The sequence below is a fragment of the Aquila chrysaetos genome, chromosome 18 (genome assembly GCF_900496995.4).
Source record: "Aquila chrysaetos chrysaetos chromosome 18, bAquChr1.4, whole genome shotgun sequence".
Taxonomy (NCBI): domain Eukaryota; kingdom Metazoa; phylum Chordata; class Aves; order Accipitriformes; family Accipitridae; genus Aquila; species Aquila chrysaetos.
The window spans coordinates 18689091-18708417 of NC_044021.1; the positions used below are offsets into that span (position 1 = coordinate 18689091).

The window sequence follows — 19327 nt, forward strand, 5'->3', positions numbered from 1 at the left end:
CCGCACCGTAGGACATCCCGCGCCGTTTCCCCCAGGTCGTTTCCTTTCCTTCAGCTCTGGAAGCAGCTTGCACTGTGTGGACCCGAGTGGCCGGACCTGGACCCACGTGCTTGTTCTCTAGACATATAGATGCCGGGTCCCCCGATGAGGAAGTCGCTGCAGCTGTACGTTCCATGGAACATACTTTTACGATGAGTTTATATACACACACCACCAGGGACAAAGCTTGGGGGATGCGTCTGAAGGGCACAGGCATTGCCTACAGGCTGTGCTTGACATTGGTAATGTTTTTCTCCCTTATAAGGGATGGTCATATTTAAAGAGAGCATAACTGAGTCTCTCCCACAGTCTGGTCTTGCTGGCCACTTGGGGTTTGGGGGTTTTTGTCTTTCTCCCCCCCCCCTCCCCAGTGTTTCTCTACTGTTCTTCTGTGACCTTCTAACACTGCAGATCATTTATCAAATAGCCAGTAATGGCTAAACAGAGGCCCATTATAGCAGGCATTTGCAACATCTTGTTAGCAATAAATATGCTGTGGTTAGTAAATATGTTGTAATTGGATAGCATTACATGGAAATATCAGCTTCAATACTTGCCAGAAATTCAAACTGGACTTTAAAAAAAGGTTTTTCTTAAAAATTAGCTTTTATTACTTGAGGTGACTTTTCTTGGCCTGCTTTGTTTCTTCTACACCTATGATTCAGGACTTAAGTCAAAGTTCAGCTGTAAATTTCTGTCAGAGTCTAGAACTGAGACTTAGGATGACTGAGTAGGCTGATGACTGGAAGTAGAAATGTGAAGGAAAACTTGAAAGTCAAAGTTTCACACAATGTACCGTATGTGTGCAGATTTGTCCTTTCAGGGCTTTCTTTGTTGATAAGATAAATGTATTACTGATGGAAGATGGATTATCTTTATTTTATATCAGGAAGTGTACAGCAAAGACAACAACAACATGAAGTTCCACTGACCAAGATGCCTCTGCCATGGCCTGGACTATTGATAGCAGAAAAGCCCTTCACTGGTATTTTTTGAACTACACATAGGAAATTCAGTTGTTAATAACTCCCTTCCCTTGCCCCCCCCCCCCCCCCCCAATGCTTTTCTGCAAAGTTTTGAATTCAGGACACACCACCTGTAAGCCACAGGCTATGTATATTTAGCTGTGTGTCTGTCATCCCTATGATTTCCAGATATTTCATCTTCAAATAACTTTTTTTCCCCAACCTGGGGGGTAGCCATTGTATGTTCCCTCACAAATAGTCATTCAAACTGATGTTTGTGTCTTGAGAAACAACGCTGGCAAAGTTGAAGTAAAAGCTGAAGAAGGAGGAGGGGGGGAAGCTAAAAGAGAAAACTACTTCAGCCTTCTGTACCTTTTTCCCTCTTTGCAAATCATTTTCTTTCTAAAATCAGAGCTGCATAAAAGCACCATTTAAGGTGCAGTCATGCAACAACCCTGCTCAAGAATAATATACAAGTTTTAGTAATAGGAGCACATGGACAGAGTACTCAGATATTTGTGTTTTGTTCTCACACAACAACATAAAAACAGCTGCTTAACTTAAACACTTCACTATCTTTTAATATAAACTCTGCCTTATAATGTTTTTTTCTCTTCCATCCCCTACTGCTTTTATTCCTACTCCACCCACTTCCAATGTTTCTACATGCGTTTTAAGTCATTCTGCTCATTTTGGGTTTATTTGTGCTGTACACCATGCATAAAGTCATCTCTGGAACTTATAAGTACTTTTGCAAAGACAACAGTGGGAAGGCAGTTGCACATCATATTATTTTTGGCTAGATCCTACAGGAACAATGGCTATTGTTTGGCAGCTAGCAACAAGGAGGCTGCTTTAGCGATGGAACAGTTTAGAGCCTGGGGGTTGTTCCTCAAAAGCTTGTGAGCCATTTTAATGTATGTGTGATTCAAGGTCAAAACTATTTGGCAATATCTGATTTAAAAAAAAAAAAAAAAAAAAAAAAGGCAAAACCTCCCCAAACCTGAGACTATGGATAAAAATAATGTGCTCTATTAGCTTTTGTTTCTTGCCTCTTCCACACAATTGTTACATGTGTTGACCAAAATGACCAACTTTCTCTTTATTCTCCCTGTGATTTTGACTTAAGAACACGGTCTTGGTTGGTTGTGAGATGACGCAGCGGGACAACGTGGGTTTTCTTTTGGGCTGGGGCTGGTTCGGACCCGCGCGTGAAATAATGCCTGTGCCACAAGTCCCCACCGGTGCTTGAGGAGTAAATGCTAGCACATCTGTGCGCAGTTCGGGTGGCGTGTCTTGTAACGAAGTATTAATTAGCACCGGTTACGATCCCGAAGCGACCCCCGGTTGCAGCATCCCAGGACGCCACGGGTAACGGTGAAACAGCCCACAACCGCAGCTTTTTCCACAACGGCGTAGAACGCTGCAACGCGGCCCCTCTCGGCGCCTTAGGGGCGGCCGAGCAGCCTCGGGAGCTTGCCGGGCCCGCTCCGCGCTGCTCCGCGCTGCTCCGCGCTGCTCCGCGGGCGGGCCGGAGGCGGCGGCGCCGGCGCGCCCCACCAGGTGGAGCTGTGGCGCCTCGGGAGCCCGCTCCTCCCCTGGAAATTTAAAAAAAATATATAAATAAATTAAAAAAAAATTAAAATAATCGAAACGTCAGGACCCGCGATGGAACCGAGGTGCTGAGTTTTGGGCCGGTTTTTTTTTTTTTTTTTTTTTTTTTTTTTCCCGGTAGCAATACCCGCGCTTCAAAGTGAGGTTCTTCTTCCCGTTCAAAGGCACGCTTCCAAAGCGGTCCTCCTGCGTGGACAGAAACAAGGGCTTCAGCCTGGAGCTGCTTTTCTTGGGTACACGTGTCCCCGTTTCCCGCCTTGGCACGGATGCTCAGGCCGGCCGAACCCCGCCACGGCGCGCGGGGTAAGGGCCCATCGACGGCTCCGTCAGCCTGGCGGGGACACGTGCCACCCGCTCCGTCACCGCCGCCACCACCGGAACGGTCGCTTCCGAAGGTGGCAAGGCGGGTGCCGGGGGACAGTCACCTCTCCGCAGCACTCGCTTTGTAAACCGGTCCCTTTCCCCGGGTGCTTGTACCCTTGCGGTACTGCGTGCTGCGTCGGGGCCAGGGGATGCTGCTACCGGAGCTTTTGATGTGGAAGAAAAGCAGCGGAAAGGAAAACCGGTGTTTCCAAACACGGGCAGAAGTGGCGGTGCGTTGTAGCACGCAAACTTTTAGCAGACTAGGTGACGAACGCGTCTCTCACCTGCCAGCTGGCAACAGCATTGTCACTAGGCGGTTCCGCGCCACAAACTCGAATTAACATCTCAAAACGAAAAGCAGGTATGCGTTGGTGCATTCTGTCTTTTCTCCTTGAGGAGCGTAGTCCTTACCAACATTGAAAACAGATTGTCCTGTGTGCTCCGAGGAGGAGATAGTTCTGTTTGTCTCAGATGTAGGAAAAAAGCATTATTCTCTTGTATACATGCTCCTCTCCAGCGGGAAATTACTGTCTCAAGGTGAAAGAAACTTGAAGGCTTGCTTAAATGTTTTGAGAGCGTTTGATAGAAGGTGACATTTGAAACACCAAGTGTTATTATGAGATTTTATAACTCAGAACTATTACTGGGCCGTGTCCTAGAGGTTTTACTCAAACCCATGTTTTTAAACGCCAATGTCTGGAATTTAAACTAAAGTGTATTGACGTCAAACACCTTAGGTATTTGGTTTGCTTTTTAGAAACATTTAACTCCTTGCTGGATAGGGCCTCTGGAGACTTTAAAAAGGCAAAAATTTCACTCTGGAGCTTTTGACCACTTGTTACGAGGTCTGGCCTCTTGTAATTGTATTTGGGTTTTATCTGCTGTTTTTTCTAAATTGTTAATTCAATCACAAACAGTTCTTAGCTGTAAGCAGTAGCTTTAGTTCAAGAGCAGAACTTGGTATTGGGGTTATTCATAAGAATCCACACAGCCAACAACCTCTTCCTCCAAGGTAACCAGATAATCAGTAAGGTTAAATACTAACAAAAGTAAATATGAACCCATATATGAATGCAATTATTTTTTCTGATACTAACTGAATAACTTGCCTGGGAAATGGGTCTTAGTTTAGCTCTCATGGTTGATCCTAAACCTCCTCTTACCAATACCCCAGAGACTCTCTGGTTAATTTTGTGGCACAAAATATTTAATTATGTGCTCTGCCAAGTGAATACAAGGTCTCAAATTGAATTTCAGCCTCTCTGGGCAACTATTTTAGACACTTTGGTAGAATGTAAATGCATATTTTCTGCATGCCAGATCCTGGCCCCATATCCATCAAAGTAAATCTTCAGTAGTTCCACTGAAGGCTTGGAACAATCCTAAGTTATGTTATTGAGGTCAGATTGTGACCCTGAAGCCCTGGCAGAGACCCAAACCAAGAAATTTGTGTGGGAAATTGGGGAGGGAATAAATTAGCACTTGCCTATGCTTTTTGTGGGAGTAAACTGTTACAAAGGTGTGAGCTAAGATGAAAGCTCCTAATAGTGGTGGATATTGCTTTCCAGCTGTTTCTGCTGGAAATAGCTCTCTGTGTGTGTGTATGGGATGGGTCCTTATTTTCTGATGGTGCTCTGTCTCAAATAACAACCAGTTTTACTTTTACTTCCCCTGACTGTCCCCGTCCCCTAACTCCCTCCAAAGAAAAATTGCTTAATCTAGTAAAGAAAAAGTGCATGGTTAGGTTCTAGTTTGGGGGTTTTTTTGCTCTGGTGAATTTAAACCTTCATTTTCTCTCCTTGCCAAACAACAGTGGCAGGTCTAAATAGTATTAGGTAATTGCAGTTGTCATACTGGACATTGTACTGTGGAAAAAATTAATTGCTGTTTTTTCGCCTGAGGGTTTAAGCAGCGGTCCCTTCGTCTGACTGGGAGCATGTCGTTTTCCTCCCGATTGAGACTGCGTACTGTCGAGCAGCATGAAAGAATTCCTGTACAGCTGCACTGGGTGAGTGGGCGGGCATCTCATTCAGTAATAACATCTAATTTATACAGCCATGAAAATCTACAGCTATAAATAAACAGTTCTGACTGACTTTGCATACTTACTCAAAATAAAATGAGAGAGAGAAACAGACTGGAAAGAGAAATCTAGCGTAAATGTGAAGGCCAGATCCTTACTCAGAGTGCCTCAGTAAAGCCTTTTTGAAATTACAGGGAAAATGTCGGTTTGTGAACAGCAACGCACGCCGCCTTTCTTACGGGGCTTCGTGTGCCTCAGAGAAAGGAGCAAAGCAAACCCAAGATCCCAGCAGTTGTGTTTTGGGGACAGGCATTCCTGATTGCTTTCCCAAAGCGCATGACTGGGATCCAGCCCCTCCGTGCAGGACGTAGCGGAGCAGTGCCTCTGCTGAGCCCTTTTCGAAGGAAAAAACACCCCCCGCCACGATTCTCCTCAAACCCCTGCAGTCCAGCAGCACAGTCCCCGTGCCAGATCCCGAAGGTAATCCCGGCACGAGCAGGAGCTGAGGACGAGATCTGCAATTCAGCTCCTCTGGACATGGAAAGAACTACTCCTCCATGTCAGGGCCCAGGCTCTGTTTTAGGTTTCTGACATTTAAACTGCACTGGGCTGTCAGTACAAAATACAATAATTTTTTGAAAAAGAGAGAGAGAAAAATACCCACCAAACCTGTACAGGGAGTCTCCTGAATTTTCTCCTCTTCCCTAATTCCCTTCATGGTTTTTCTTCTGTCTGCCTGTCTCTCTGAAATATTTCTTTTGACCAGCATCTTTCAGCTGAATTCTTTCCATGTTCTCCTTTAGCTGCGACAGAAGAGGAGCGAGGGGGGTGTGTGTGTAATTGCTTACATTCCCCTTGCAAAGTTAGCTGGAGTGAGTTATCTAGATAAGCTGGAAATTATTGAATGCATGCACGTCTTTCATTGAGTTAACTTAGTTTACAGTCTAGCCCTAGTATGTTAACTTCAGACTGGAATTTTATCAGGTGCTTAACATGTGAGAAGAGCAATCTTATGTATACACATTATTTTTTTATTGCTCACAGGCAGCTTACAATGTGTTTCGTTTTTACTAAGCTCCAGCAGCATTCAAAAGATGAAAATAACACCCCGGTGAACTGTGTGCACAGTAGCTCTAAGCTAGGGGTTTTGGCAACGAAGATGGAGTTAGACATCTACGTACTGCAACTGGTTTCAAATCCTCATTTAAATGCAAGGTTAATAACAGACATCTTTCTTTTCCACATTGACCATTAAGAAACACTTACGCTACTGTCGGTTTTGCCTGTTTATTGGAGTTTGCAAAGCAGATCTCCAGTGTTTTAGATGTTAACAAAATGTTGAGGCTAATAACAGAAATCAACTATATTGAGCAAGATTAGTAAACATGTGAATGGAGTGTAATTATATGGCAGGCAGCGCTATGTTAAACAGTGCTTTAAATTAACATGCTTTCTGTCAAAGCAATCATACAGTCAGTATAATTAGGTTACTTTTGCTGCAAGATTAACTGAAACCAAGAAAAAGGAAGAAAACGTTGCATTCAGATTTCCTGTTAAAATGGAGGGGGGATATTATGCATATTAATATTCCAGAAAGTTTCTTGTTAGAAGAACTTGGCTTCATGGTGAACTTTCTGAGCAGACATTCCTAATTACAGTCCTTGTTAGCCCAATTTGTTATCTAGCTAGCTTGGAAGTCACAGCACTGTTAAATTTATCCCTCATCTTAATTTTTTCCAGACTTGATGAAGGACAATCCAAACAAGAGCTGGCTTGCATTCACAGGTCTTTTACAGAGTGGTGCCAAGCTTATGAGGGAGTTCGTTTACCAGTGATGAGTTTTAACCATGGACACATCCTCACATACATTGTGCAAGAGATGAGAAATCTGTGTAAACAGATGAACACAATTTTCTTATTCATAGCAGTTGCAGAGTTATCATGTAAGAGGCAAATATTTCATATTTTCCACCAGTTTTCCATATGTCTGATGACTAAATGGCTTCAGCAGAAGCTGCAATGCATTGGAGAAAGGATTTATCACAGCTGCATTTATTTTCCTCTACTTCATGGCTTCAGCATTCATGGAGACATTGTCTGGCTTGAAGAGGAGGATTCACTTGCCTTTCCGCCTGTAGTCCAGTATTACTATTGAATCTCCTGTTTGGAGGCAGAGGAAAAGAGATTATTGGGAAAAAAAAAAAAAAGTCACAATAGAGAAGTCCTCCCACAGACCAAGCACACTGTTGGGAGGAGGAGGATGTGAACCTGGCCCCAGCCTCCCAACATCCCTGGGGAACTGAACCCCTCTGGGAGTGGGAGTAGGCTGTGAGTGAATGGCTTGGACCAGCTGCTAATGCTGAAGTGCTGCAGAAGTCGAATGGGATGTCCCCAGCAAGCAAGGGATTACTCGACTACTGAGGAATGATTTGAAATCTAGCACGGGCCACATCCGTTGAAAATCATGGTGCTTTGCTGGTGGGGGAAAAAGTATCTGCCACCAAACAAGCCTAGCTTGGTGCAAGAATATGTGAAAAGCTGTAAAAATAAAGCTCACCTGAAAAGGCAACAGATGATTAATCCTGCAGCTAAGGTACCTGGAGCATCCTCACGTGTCTGGCCAGGGTGGCAGAGGACCTGCCAAAGACCCACAGCTTTCTGAAGCACCAGCTAGAGACCAGATGTGCTACTGTGGGGCACCAAGAGTGGCAATAACCAAATATATTTGGGTACCCTTATCTAAAGCACTGTCTCGGCCTCTCTTCTTCCCTGTTGATGATCCTTTATTCACAGGGAACCCTCTTTTAAAGGTGCTTTCCCTGTCCATAGACCTCAGAGGCTCCGAAATATTAATTGCTGTATTTTATTTATCTCCAGCCTGCATAGCATTTGGCAATTGGCCTGATACAGAACAAAATCCTGGCATTTCTTCCTTCCCAAATGATCCTGTAAGTATTTTGTACTGACCAAATAGAAATTTTAAAGATGAGGGAGAAAAAACTCCACCAAAAAACCACCTAGCCTATTAGGCCAGGGACAGCATATTAGCAAGCACCTGTTGATGTCTGGCCTTCAGTGATGAAATTGTAAGCCCTGGGTTGCCAGAGCTTCCGATCCAGTCTGCCTCCAGTGGATCATCAGATAAACTTGTCAGCAAGAGTAGAGTGTGTGACAGATGGTGCAGGTTTCCTTTAAATAGCTAGACTCCTCTACCCGAGGGGTAAACTGCAGCCTGGGGGAGTGACAAATATGAAGGATATAAATATGCCATCACAGGTTTGTGGCACAACTAGGATGAATGGATGAGACAAAAGTAAGTATTCGTATTTAGTTTGCAAACTCTGGGCTGTAAATCCTCTTAAATTTGAGTTCCATTCGTCACTGGCAATATAGTAAAATAGTAGGTATAAACATTATTTGTTCACTGAAAGAAATAGATATACCCTGGACTCTTATTCTTTGTTCTTAAAGGCGTGATAGAACAAATGAAGATATCTTCTAGACAGGAGGCTCAGTTCAAAAATCCCTCCCTAAAGTAGTAAAGAAGTAAGAGGGCTGTAAGAACGATGGGTGGAACCTGTGTCTGGATCCATAATTATCTGCAGATCATAAGCATTTTAACATTCATACAAAAACTGCTGTTCATCAGCCTGTACCAGTGCAACAGTAGAATGACTTTGTACCCCACACAGATGCTCTTTGCAGCCCTTCATTTGCCACTCTGGTTTCTGCAATCTCAATAGCTGCTCAGGAGAATGAGAGCATCAAGAATTCGATCATATTATAATATTGCTTTGTAATGCACGGATTCACGCGCAGTCACATAGGCTGGCGTCTACCAATAGCTGACTACAGGGTATTAAGGGAGCTTGGTTTCACAAACACATAAATATAAAAGCAAAACCCAGGGAAAACAATCAGTTCCTAAAGCTTGTTTTATTTTTCTGGAAAATGCATTTAATGCAAAAGTACTCCAAAAAGAAGAGGAAAAAAACATTCAAGAGAAGATTGCCACCTAACTTTAGCTCAGGCTTAGGTGAATACATTTCAGCAATGTCTTCACAAGATATTCAAGAGCTCGTAGAAGATCCGGAGGAGCACATCCATCCGTGCACTGGGCACGAGGAAGTTACTGCAATGTAAGTTTCCTCTTTTTCTTGAGAGCAACGGCTCTTATTCTTGTTGTACAGCTTTAGCCCTTGCTTTAGAGTATCTTTAATTCTGGCTTTGCCCCCGCGGTGGTCCTCAGCCACCGGCTGAGCAAAGCTTTCCCTTCTGGAGGGGAGTGAGCATCCAGGCGTGAGTCTGTTGGAGCTGCTGCCCACTCGGACAGCCAGCCTCCCTTTCTGCCTCGTTTCTCTCCCAAAGGCCAGTTCCACCACCTGGGGATGAGCATTTCTCTGGATGTTGGCAGAGAGAGGCCTTGGGGCTGTAAAGTCTCACAAGTGGTTTGCCCAGTGTCTCTTAGCAGGCATTTAAATCACTGGTGGAGTGGGTAGCTGTTGCTACCTGTAGCTTCTATCCACCTGCATTTCAAAGTATTGAAATGAAGCAGGTGATTAATGTTGTTTTGCATTTTTTTTTCAGGTGTGTTAGATGGAAGACAAATGAATCTGCTCCATCTTCAAATACTGGTGCCAGAGAAGACACCTCACCTGAAATGTTGCTCTCTGATGTGGAGAACTTTGATCTGAATTTCTCCCAAGGATCCCAAGGTTGTCTCACCGGCAGCAAAACCTGAAGGAAAACTGCTTTGCTTTATTTTTGAGGGTTCTAGTTTGGCTGGTCAAAGTGACATGAGATCAGTTGCCTGCGTGTTGTTTTCTACCCATCGGGAACCGGAGAAGCTATTGCACGGTTCATCTTTGGTACTCAGACCCTGCAGCCAAATTCTTGGCTGAGGTAAATTTATGGCAGTAAAAGAATCAGCCCATTGTTTCTAGTTACCCTCTTTGGAGTTTCTGTATTGCTCAACATTGTCTAGTACTCTAGAAACTCTGGGATTTAAAACAAAAAAAAAAGTCATTACTGGTACTATTTTCTCTGCCTCTCAGGCTGTGCAGCTGGGTTGCCTTAGTTACCACCAATCCAACTGTGCGAGGGGAGGAAGAGGCGCATGAGAGATAATACATTTTTAAAACCTCCAATACTGTATGAAACAGTTTGTCTATAAATAATAAAACAAATATAGGGTCTGGCATCTTTTGGTTGTTCCGAAAAGGAAAAACAAGGTTATATTATTCGACAGCCTGGATTTTCCAGCTCTCAGAAATGATACTGCATCTTTTTGGTCAAGCACAGGATGTAGCTTTAAAAATTACTTGCTTGAAGCTGAAAGCTGCTATCCATAGACTTCGGAATAAGTTGGAACTGAATGTAGTTTTAAGGGTGAAAAAGAGTAAATATTTATGTAGCTGGTTTTAGGAAAAACGACAGTGGCCTGAAGCTATAAAGGAACATGGAAGAGAGCCCATATGAAGCACGGGATGCTGTGAGACAAGCTTCATTTGCAGCCTACGGTCTGCCACAGGATGTAAGTCCAGAAGGAAACCAGGCTTGCCGCTCACGTGGAGCTATTTGTTAATCACTTCTTGCACCTTCGAATAAACGCAACTTATCTGGGCGCAAACTCGGCAAGCTTTCTTCCTTCAGGCAGGAAAGAAAGAAGAAGCAGCAGCTGCCCCAGAGCCTTTCCCTTTGGGGCAAAGCCTGGTGACAGCAGCCCGGGCAGGGGTCTGTGCCTTGGCAGATGCCGCCAGCACCGGGTCTAATTGCTTGGTGGGTGCGGGTGTTGTTGGAGAAGGTGTTTCCAGATGTGCTTATAGGAACCCGGTGGACAATTGCGTTGCTCTGTAATTCAAACTGTGCCTTTGGGGCACTGAGCAGAAAGCAAAAGAGAGGGCAGAAGGGCCCTTCCGTGTACCCTTTCTTCTGGGGGAGGGAGGAGGTGGGCAGGGTGGAGGGTATGGAGAGGTGAAGAGGTCTGTCCTTTACCACCACAGATTGTTTTGCTTTACATGTGTTGGGTTTTTGTTTGGTTGAGGTTTTGTTTTGTTTTGTTTTTTTTTCCTGCAGGGTTATTTTAACTGCATCATCGACCTTACTGTGGTGGGAAAGTGAGACAGGAAAGGGTAGGATGAAAAAAAGTACGTGGAGCCATTTTTGCTGTGAGAAGAAAGGTATGTTGGAACCACTTCTTCATTCAGTTTGCAGCTCTTTTTACTCTGGCAATGCTGAGCCAAAGATTTGTCTCAGTCAGGAACATATTAAGACTCTGGCACGCTGTAATTTGGAATAGCTTCTCTCTGGCTGTGTTTCAATGCTTATTGGGACCTTGTTATCAATACCAGCTTAAGGAAGTCCTACCCTTCTCTTGGGTGGACACAGCTGGGAAATGGATTGGGAAAATGATCCGAGTTGAAAACAGCCCCTGCTTGCAAGAAACAGGCGCGTGTGGTGGAGTAGGGAGGAGTGAGGGGTGGTGGGCAGGAGCTTATTGAGAACGTATTGCTGCCAAAGCCCCCGTATTATCGGAACTGCAGCCTCAGATACCGCAGAGCTGCCAGCTTTTGGGGTGCAGCTTGCAGCTTCTTTTATCAGCGTACAGCAAATCCAGGCAATGCTGCCAGGCCTGGGGGTGAAGAGCTGAGGATGCACGCGAAGTAGCAAGAGTTTGCACAAACATGGGGAACCGTGACTCAGGGGGAGTGTGCTGCACGTGGATGAAAACACCATGTAATTGTTAAGGCCATGATTTTGTGGCTCCTCTGAAAAATGCCAAGTATCACACCAGATATCAATGGAGGATATCATGTATGCCGTGTTTATATATTATCTTCTGAGGTTACACTCATGCTACATTCATGGGGGTGCTTTTGAGCCTTTCTGTGTGCACAGAAAAGAAAGTTGACTGCTTGCCCAGTTTCTTTAGAAATCTCTAACATCTCTTAAGTGAGTATATTTAGTCAGCTGTTCAAAATGCATCTAATTTTTGCAGTTAATTTGATCTCTGCTTGGCACAACCTTTTGTCCGATCAATTAACACCTTGGAAATCAAATTATTTTAATTCTGATTATCTCCAACTTACGCATCAGGCATACTTTAGGCCTGAAATTACTAATACGTACTCAGTGATGAAAAAATCTGATATCTAGATGTGTCAGATATCGGATTTCATATAAAGACCTATACTGTCTTGCAGCGATGATATGGTCTTTGATTAGTAATAGTTAATGTTTATGTGATGCCTCTTAAACCAGAGCTAGTGCAGAAAGGCTGCAGATCTGTTTTCATTTACCAGCAATCCTCATCTTGTATCATGTTTATGCAAGAATAGAATTCAGCCAAAATTTCCAAACATGGACATGTAGAGCAAGCGTCTTATTTGCAAAGGTATCGAGCAGTGAAGTTGGTTATTCAGCACATTTGAAAGTCAATCTGCTGCTTTTAGGTAGCTGAGTACGGATGGTGAGAGACTAGCTACAGACACTCTACTTTGGCTTGACAGGCATGTGAGACTTCACAAAATGGATCAGGCATCAAACGTTCCCTGAGAACAGAGGGAGGTTGTCTTATTTATTTTCAGAGGTGTTTTTGCAGCGTTTTTTCTTTCATCAGAAAGCTAGTTTAGGAAATTGCAAATGCTCACACATTTGTCCTAAATAAAATACACACGTTTTCCTGACAGAAACACTTTCATCCTCAAAAACTTTATCTTGAATGAAAAGAAGAGAGGAAACCAGAAGGGAAAATACTAATACTACTACTAATAATAACAACAATAATAACAATAATAATATCCCATGCCAAAACCCCAAAGCTGCTTCATCAGTTCTTTCTTTCTTCCACCTGTTGAATGTGTCCTCCTAAACTACTTTTTTTTTTTTTTTCTAACTGCCCATTTGTCCAAGGAAGCTGCCTTTCATTTTCTTTAAATCACTACTGATTATACCACTACCAAAGCAGACGGGAGATGTTCTCAACAGTTCGTAAAACTTTCTGAAGTGCTGTTTTACTCACGGAGCTGCTGCAATTGCTTTCACTTGGATACACTAATGCCTTCCTATAAATTGTCAGTAAACAGTGCCATTCCCTAGCCTGACAAACACCGCATGATGCAGGTGCAAAGAGTTTTAGCCAGAGAGATTTGGCTTCTCTGGACCCTTGTTTGAGAAAGAATTCAAAATCCAGTGATTATGCTGGTAAGAAGAGCTTCTCGAGCCACATTTGAGAAACCTGGCCCAGCCTTTTATCGGGTAGGGTTGGGATTCTTGCTCTGATTTGTTCTCTGTTTGTTAGTAACTGGTTAGGACCTGGCAATCTCTATCAGACACCCAGATGCCACCCCCCAGTCTACAAGGGCTCCCTTCCACTCCTCACCTTCCTAGGCAATCACAGGAGTTAATTTTAGATTTTTATTTTTTTTTCATATGGATAGAAGTGAAAACCAAAACTTGGACTGACCCCATATCATACGGTTGAGGAACTCCCCGAAGTTGTAGAAAGAGATGACGATGGCAAGGCTACCGGCGAAAAAGGCTGCTAGCCCGGCCGGGCTGAACAAAGCAAAGAGAGGATATACCCACTCTCCCGTTACAGAATAAATCCACAGGACCCTAGGCAAGGAGAGAAATGACCTTTGGTTAGGATCATTCAGTCAGAAGAACCACTTCATGATTTCTAACTCCTGAAGGGCCAAGTTACCAAAATAATCTTGATACAGAGAAAATTAGCTCAGCTGTTGACAGATCTCTTTGGCATTTGGGCTATTTGCTGTGAAGCACACTTGAACCACTGCTAAATTAGATGGGTTTCAGCGCAGGTTGAAATGCACACAATGTTCTGCTGTCACCCTGGTGGCATTGGCTATTAACGGCAGTAAAATAACAGTAAAATAGCAAAATGCTCAGAAATAGGGATGTGCACTTGGCTATTCTAAGTGAAGCTTATTCAAATAAGCTCTCACATATATGTTTGCTCTTTAGTTACAACAGCTTTTCAGCCCCCACCCAGATGTCGAGGGACTGTGGAGACAAAGTGCTGTTTCTCACTGTCTCTATCCTGCCACTGTTGACCACTGTTTTGGGGAGAGGAAAGAATTTTTCAGGAGGCGAGAAGGCAAGGGGAATTCTCCAGCACCTTTTCCCTTGGTCTAAGAGGAGGAGGAGACGAAGAGCAGGTAGGTAGGAAGCAGATGTAGCTGCTTTGCTCCTTTGTGCCAGAACCATCTGCAAAGCACTGTTTGGAAAAGGGAAAGAAGGAAAAGGAAGAGGATAAACATGCCTGCTTTATAGGGCTTCTTTTCTTCTACTTAAGCCCTCTCTTTCTGCCTTTTTCTTTTCTCAAAAAACATCTTGTAGTGGCTGTCAGTTCACTGATAATATTTTCATTGTTTATGGCTCCTAAGAGTGGCTGGTAGTAAATGCCTGGACTTAAGAATATAAAAATGGTCTTTTTATGTTAAATATAGGAAAAAATACATTTTTATGGATCAAATTCTATATATTTGTCTTGAATATGTAAAGAATGTGAAAAACAGTGTAGATCTCCAGTGATTGTTATGAGGATGTGCCATTATAACGATGGGCAGCACTTCCCTAAAAAGAATGTTTGGGTCCAAAGAGTCCTAAAAGGTTTAATTCTTGATTAAAAAAAGACATCTGAGTATGCCGTATTTTCCACCACCAGCGCTAACATGGGAATGCAACCCCACTCTCTCTGACAGCACCCAGCCTGCCACCTTACACTGAGCATCGCTCCTCAAAGAGAAGTGACAAGCAGGCTGCCCCACCAGCCTGAAACTGTGTCACGAAACTGAGGAATGGGAGAGTGCTAAGAGAAAAAAAAAAAAAAAAAAAAAGTCTGAAAAGATGATTTCTCCTTTCTCTAGTTAGAGAAGGAAGAGGTAAGGCATAAAAAAATAGGTGGGTTTTTACCTCGCCTGTAAAGAGAGATTCACTAATCCCCACCTAAGGGGTAGAGTGGAGAAATGGAGGGGGTTGGTAGCAGAGCTGCCTGGGCTGAGCATGGAAATGTTAAGTGTAGAGACTCATTGTCATGATTTAAGGTTCTTTCATCAAACGAACAGGGCTGTGAAACATCTAAGTAATTTAAAAAAAAAAAAAAAAAAAGCCTGTACAAAAGGCCACAGAGAGGCTGAGCAGAAATACTGGTGCTAACTGGAGCCCATGCAAATGTCAGCATGTGTTCTTCACTGCACAGGGCTACTGTTTCCTTAATGTGTCTCAAACAGTAAAACAGAGAGTGACAACCGCCTTTATTTTATATAATGAGGAACTAGATTATCTTGATGCAATTTGGCCAGCTGGTGTGCCCCATATGAAGCACTCCAACCCGTATTTTCAAACCTAAACAAATGGCTGTGCAGGACCACTAAAGCACTTTCAGCTTTCTGACTTGGTGGGAGCTGTGTGTTGCCAGGTTTTTTATCTTGGGGCATACCTCCAGATTCCTGAACTTACTCATTTTGGTCACTGAATGGTTGACAGGTTTTGGGTTTAGTTTGGGGTTTTTTTTTTTTTGGTAGGGATTTCATAAAGTGCACCCCACAACTTGCAAATACATATTGCTCGTTTCTCATGGGTAATCACCTGTTAAATATACATGCAGGATTCAGAGGCTTATTATGCTGAAGATTTCATTTTACCAAATTTCAACTTTTTACCAAGATTTTACCTTAGATTTCAGTGAGTGAGTCAGAAGCAGACAATGCCCTGAATTATGGGGGGGATAGATTGAGATAACAGTCCTGGGTATAAGCAAAGTTGCCAAACTGCTGTAGGATAGAGGACAGCATATAAATACCAGGGAGAGGTGATGTGCTGTCATAGTACAGCTGGATGCAACTGGGGGATTTAGCCTGTCCTCTTGTTACCCGTCCATTAATGTTATGGGACCACTGCATTCAGTGAAGGGAAAAGAAAGTATCACTAGGGAATTATTAAATGGGAAGATCCAGAAAGGAGAAAAGAACATATTGGCCACATGTGAGCTCTCTGACACTGTGGTTAATTCAAAATTAAAAGGTTGTGAACTGAAAAGGAGCATACAGTGAAGGAAAAATATTTTGATTCCTAACAGAGGTAGAATATGGACATATTACAAGAAAGCCATCAGTCTCTAGATTTAATTTGGTTTGGGGTTTTTTGTATTTTAGTTTTGTATACAGAGTGCAATCTATAATGATTTAGATTCCCTTGCAAAGGTAGTTTGAACTTTTCTCCGAAGACATGTGCAAAATTGTGAAGATTAAGATTTATTTTTACTGATCTATTACCACTGAAATGGGAAAAGGCAATCTATTGTTACTTCCTTTTTAAGATCTAAAATGCAAGTTCTAAAATTTATATAGTCTTCACTGTTTTCAATGTGATGACTCCAGGAGTAAGGCATTACTTAATGCAACCAGGAGATGCAAGAACCATCCTTGCAAGAATTAACTAATACGCCTAACAGTTCTCTTAGCCCTGGTGTCTCACAACGGAAAGCCACCTTTCCTTTTTGCACACTATGGGTATTCAAAGCTGTAGTGAAGCCCCACTCAGAGGCAAGTACCTGGTGCAAGGCGTCACCGGCTGCCCGGTTTCTCCACTGCCTTGCAGGCACCAGTCCGTTCTCAGCCCATCGACACTGGGGAAGGGGAAGCGCAGCAATGACAGTGACAATTCAAGGAGAGCCTTTTAGGAAGGACTCTGTTGCTTGTGAAACATAAGGTGCCCAAATGGCTTGCAGCACCAACAGTAAAATGTGTCCATGTGTTAAGATTTCAGTGCGGAGGCTAAAAAAATTTTCTGTTAGTTGAAAGCTGTTGTCTGTGGTTGCAGGGAACCAAGACAAGAGGCAAAAAGAAAGCAGACAGGAGGTTCCTTGCTGCCTCGGGAGGACAGAAAGCAACAGTATTGAAATCCTAGTATCTTTTATCCAGTTATCGGGGCCCTGGGACACAGGGGACAAGTGCTCTAAGGGACCGGCTTCCACTCAGGACCCTGGCAGCACCATGCAACATCGATTCAGAGAAGATACTGGGAGGGCACAAATGTGTTGATGCTTGTGTTGATCCTCATCCTCAGGTTCTGGCATGAGCTCTGTCTCCTGTGGGGTGGAATTGCTCAGCTGATAGGGGCTGTAGGGGAAAGCATGGCACACATGACTGCAGTCGTTGCCTGGAGAGCTGTCTGGTCTCAAAGACAGTAAAAAACAAATGCTGTCAGAAGACAAGCAAAACAAAGCTGGTGTTAAGCAACTGGGTGTATCAGAACATAGAAAAGGAATTTAGGAAGCCGTGGTCGTAATCCTATTAGGCTCTGGGCTGGATTAGGATAAATGTCTCCTAACTTGGTTACGTAATGTAGCAGTGAAGTCCATTGCTTCCACAGCCGCTCTGATGGGTTTCAAGTCACAAGAGCATTTCATCTGCGCAGTTTATTTTCCGTTCCAGATTTTCATTCGGTGGCCCGAAGGTAGCCTCTAGCTGAGAGCGAGAACTGGTGGGTAGGCTTGGGAAGGATGGGCTCCCTCACAGTCCCAGTGATTTCTCAGAAATCTTTGCATGAGGACAAGTCCCCTCCCTGCTGACCAGTTGTTCTGTATCCTCCACCCTGGGGTCCGGGTGTTTCCCGAGCTCTGGAAAGTGATATTGCAGCGTACCCCAAAACTACAAGGACCCGTTCCTGAGCTGATTCTCAGCATAAGGCATCTTCAGAGAGCGGTGTGAAGTGTCGGCAGCTGCCCACGGTTAGATTGAGCGGGCAGTGCCTCCAGACCCCGGCGCTGCAGCCGGGATGCAAGGAGCGGGAGCGGATGCAAACCCAGCTCCAAGGGGTGCGTGACAGACACAGAGGAGGTGGGCGGATGGCTATGGGCTGGGGGGGCAAGGGGGGAAGCTGGTTAGATATAGTTTATTCTCTCAGGATCACCCTCCAACAGGTTGGAGATCAACTGTGGTACATCGCTGGAAATGTAGGTGGTGGCCACCGGTGGAGTGGGAGGCTGTAGTGGGGCAGATGCCTCCTTGCTACCCGCCAGTGTGCACCTGGCTCTGAGTATCATTTTCTATCTCGAGTTTCTAAACCCAGCCATGTGTCCCTGCCAAATACCAAACGGAGTTTTACTCCTCTTCCGCTCCTGCGACCCCCAGACCTTTGAGATTTGGTGGTTTTGCAGTGAGCAAGACAGTGAGCGGAGGTAAATTTGATGGTACTGGTAGAAATAAAAACTCCAACCCAGCAGAAATAACTCAAAGTACCCCAGAGCTTATGGCAATTTAGTTGCTTTTCTATAAGAGGCCTTAGAAGAGCAGGAGATAGTATGTACGGTCTCAGGACCTGTATTGTGTTTGAAGAAACCTGCTCTGCATATGTCGGGAAATAGTTTTCATGGGTCTCAGCTGAAGTTTAAATGACTTCTCCACAGAACAGACTGCTGTCTCCTGTGTGCCTGGGAGGGAACTTAAATCTAAGTACAGCATTTGGCCTTGTTTTACAAAGTAGGTCACTTGAAGAAAATGTTTTAAAGTACATAATTCTTACCAACTGATATACAGAAAAGCGACAAATCCTAATAGGATCAATCCCTTCTTCTTTGCTGGGTAACGGTGCGGCGTGGCAAGAATTTCCAGGACAGCAAATGGCAATACAGCTGTGTGCTGAGGAGAAAAGAGAGTCCGTCACTGACCGGTCGCAGCGCCTCGCCTTTGGTCATCGCTGATCACGAAGCTCAAGAGCCTGCCCGTGAACAAAGGATTATTTAACAATACTGAATGCAATTGTATACAAATGTACATACTTCATTTTTTTTTATAGTGAAGAAGTACCCCTGCAGTAATGAGCACAGAAATTTTCTTGTTAGTATGCTGTTAAAAGTACTGTAATGAGGTCTGCCCGTAGAATGATCTGCACTATTTCATAATAGGTGAGGTTTCCTTTTACATTTTATAATGCAATAAATTTTTTGGTAATTCCCATTAGAGTACAAAAGACATTGAAGTCTATTGTTATGTGTGCATGAGGATGTCAAAAGTCTCCTCCTTGAACTCATTAAGCAGTTGCTGAATTGCCTTCATGTTCTCTTCAAGTCATTATTGTATTTTATATATTGTCATTTATTATTTACTCCAGTGCAATTGCAATGTGTTGTGCTTCTCTTCGTAAACTGAAAAATGTGGTGGTAAACATACAGAGGACTTAAGTTAGCTGTGATTCAAGATGATCGAGGAACTTCAAACAAGCTTAACCAAGAGTTAGTAAAGAGTTACCTTGCTGGAGAAGCTTTTTTTTCTTCTCTCTTTTTTTGTCAAAGAGGTTG

The 19327-nt window shown here is 43.7% G+C and overlaps 1 protein-coding gene and 1 long non-coding RNA gene across 4 annotated transcripts in view; one reads left to right on the top strand and one right to left on the bottom strand.

The window, feature by feature from the left end:
* Positions 1-2685: 2685 nt before the first annotated feature.
* On the top strand, positions 2686-13101 carry LOC115353100. The gene is made up of 3 exons (XR_003927419.2): positions 2686-4989; positions 9592-10537; positions 11080-13101. It is a non-coding gene; the product is annotated as an uncharacterized LOC115353100 (long non-coding RNA).
* LOC115353099 (androgen dependent TFPI regulating protein) overlaps positions 6764-19327 on the bottom strand; it is a 32856-nt gene continuing 20292 nt past the window's right edge. For 2 of the 3 annotated variants that reach the window (XM_030042081.2, XM_030042079.2), the window contains 3 exons: positions 18553-18668; positions 13469-13620; positions 6764-7164 (listed from right to left, as the gene is read on the bottom strand). In XM_030042081.2, the coding sequence (XP_029897941.1) occupies positions 7121-7164; positions 13469-13620; positions 18553-18668 (312 nt within the window). In that variant the 3' untranslated portion in view covers positions 6764-7120. The remainder of the gene's footprint in view (positions 7165-13468; positions 13621-18552; positions 18669-19327) is intronic. The other variant, XM_030042080.2, reaches the window with a different exon arrangement.